The sequence below is a fragment of the Sphaeroforma arctica genome (assembly GCF_001186125.1).
Source record: "Sphaeroforma arctica JP610 unplaced genomic scaffold supercont1.8572, whole genome shotgun sequence".
In the NCBI taxonomy this organism is placed as follows: domain Eukaryota; class Ichthyosporea; order Ichthyophonida; genus Sphaeroforma; species Sphaeroforma arctica.
The window spans coordinates 1-1,212 of NW_014031986.1; the positions used below are offsets into that span (position 1 = coordinate 1).

The window sequence follows — 1,212 nt, forward strand, 5'->3', positions numbered from 1 at the left end:
TTTCACCGCCGATCTGTCGTTCGGGTTTACAGCTGAATGTATAGCTGCAGACGGTCGCATGCCAAGTGCGCGGGACTTCGTGCGTATACAGATGCATTCAAGCCACCTATGTGTACGAAACGAGCGCTGTCGTCTCAACATACCGAAGCCACTACCGTGTACACACATGCAGCACTAATAAATACGCATCTGTTCTTGCAGTCGATGTTGTCCAGACTCTAACGGACAAGACGGCTACACGCACATACACCTCTGTGGCATTAGATTGCATGCACTGTTCATGTGTGTACTCACCACTCACACATGCACACCTATTACTCTCAATACCTACCTACCTACACAGAACCACGAGAGAAGCGCGCACCTCGCAATGGGGGCCTAAACGCCTTTGTAGAAAAGAAACACACTCTGGAACAACGGCAAGGTCTCCTGTCCAACGCTAACAAAGACAACACGAACAAGCTCGCATCAGCAGGCGCCGGTTCTCTGTTTGGCAGGTTAGCTGGTGACGGTAATGCTAAAAATAGAACAGCCAATCAGAAGCCGCCACCGCGGGAGGTGCCTCTGGAAGAGCGGCAGGGCAAACTGGAAACCACCGACAAAGCGAAGGCCAAAGAGCTAGAATCCGGGGCCGCCACTAGGGCCTTGTTTGGCAGGCTGGCGGGTGAGCGGTCCGACAATACGACAAACGCTGCGGGTACGGGTGGTGGGGGTGACTCCTGGGGCGGGGGATGGGGGGGCTGGGCCACGAGTGCGTGGTCGCAGGCAAGCTCGGTCGTGTCGGATGCGGCGACGGCGATACTCTTGGATGGCCCAGTGTCTGATAATAGGACAGGCACGACCGACAAAGCAGGGACAGCAGAGGTGCAGATGGATCCGAATGCGAAGCAGCAGGGCAATGTGGGTGGTACGGCACACAGGCGAGACGAGGGTGTGACTGAGGATGGGGGTGACGGTGATGAGCTACACGCACGGGGATCAAGGAAACAAGGGGCTGGTGAGATGTTCGGTATTTATATGTGGGTGGCAATGCATGGACTTGTTGCGGGAGCAGCTTGCGCAATGGCAGTTATGGTGTCTGGTCTTCGTCTACGTGCTTACATCGCTTGGTCAGGCTGAATTATATGCACACATTTTTGTAACAAAGATGTAGTCAGGAAAATCAGAGAAGCCAGGAAATGTATCAGTGGAGTTCAATTCGACCTACGTTCA

General features: G+C 54.1%; 1 protein-coding gene across 1 annotated transcript; it reads left to right on the forward strand.

Annotated features, from left to right (window-relative positions):
- Positions 1–303: 303 nt before the first annotated feature.
- Positions 304–997, forward strand: SARC_16644 (hypothetical protein; the record flags this gene model as incomplete). The annotated part of the gene is made up of 1 exon (XM_014289252.1): positions 304–997. A coding segment is annotated over one exon (694 nt), but the record flags the coding sequence as incomplete, so codon positions are not given.
- Between the last annotated feature and the right edge of the window lie 215 nt (positions 998–1,212).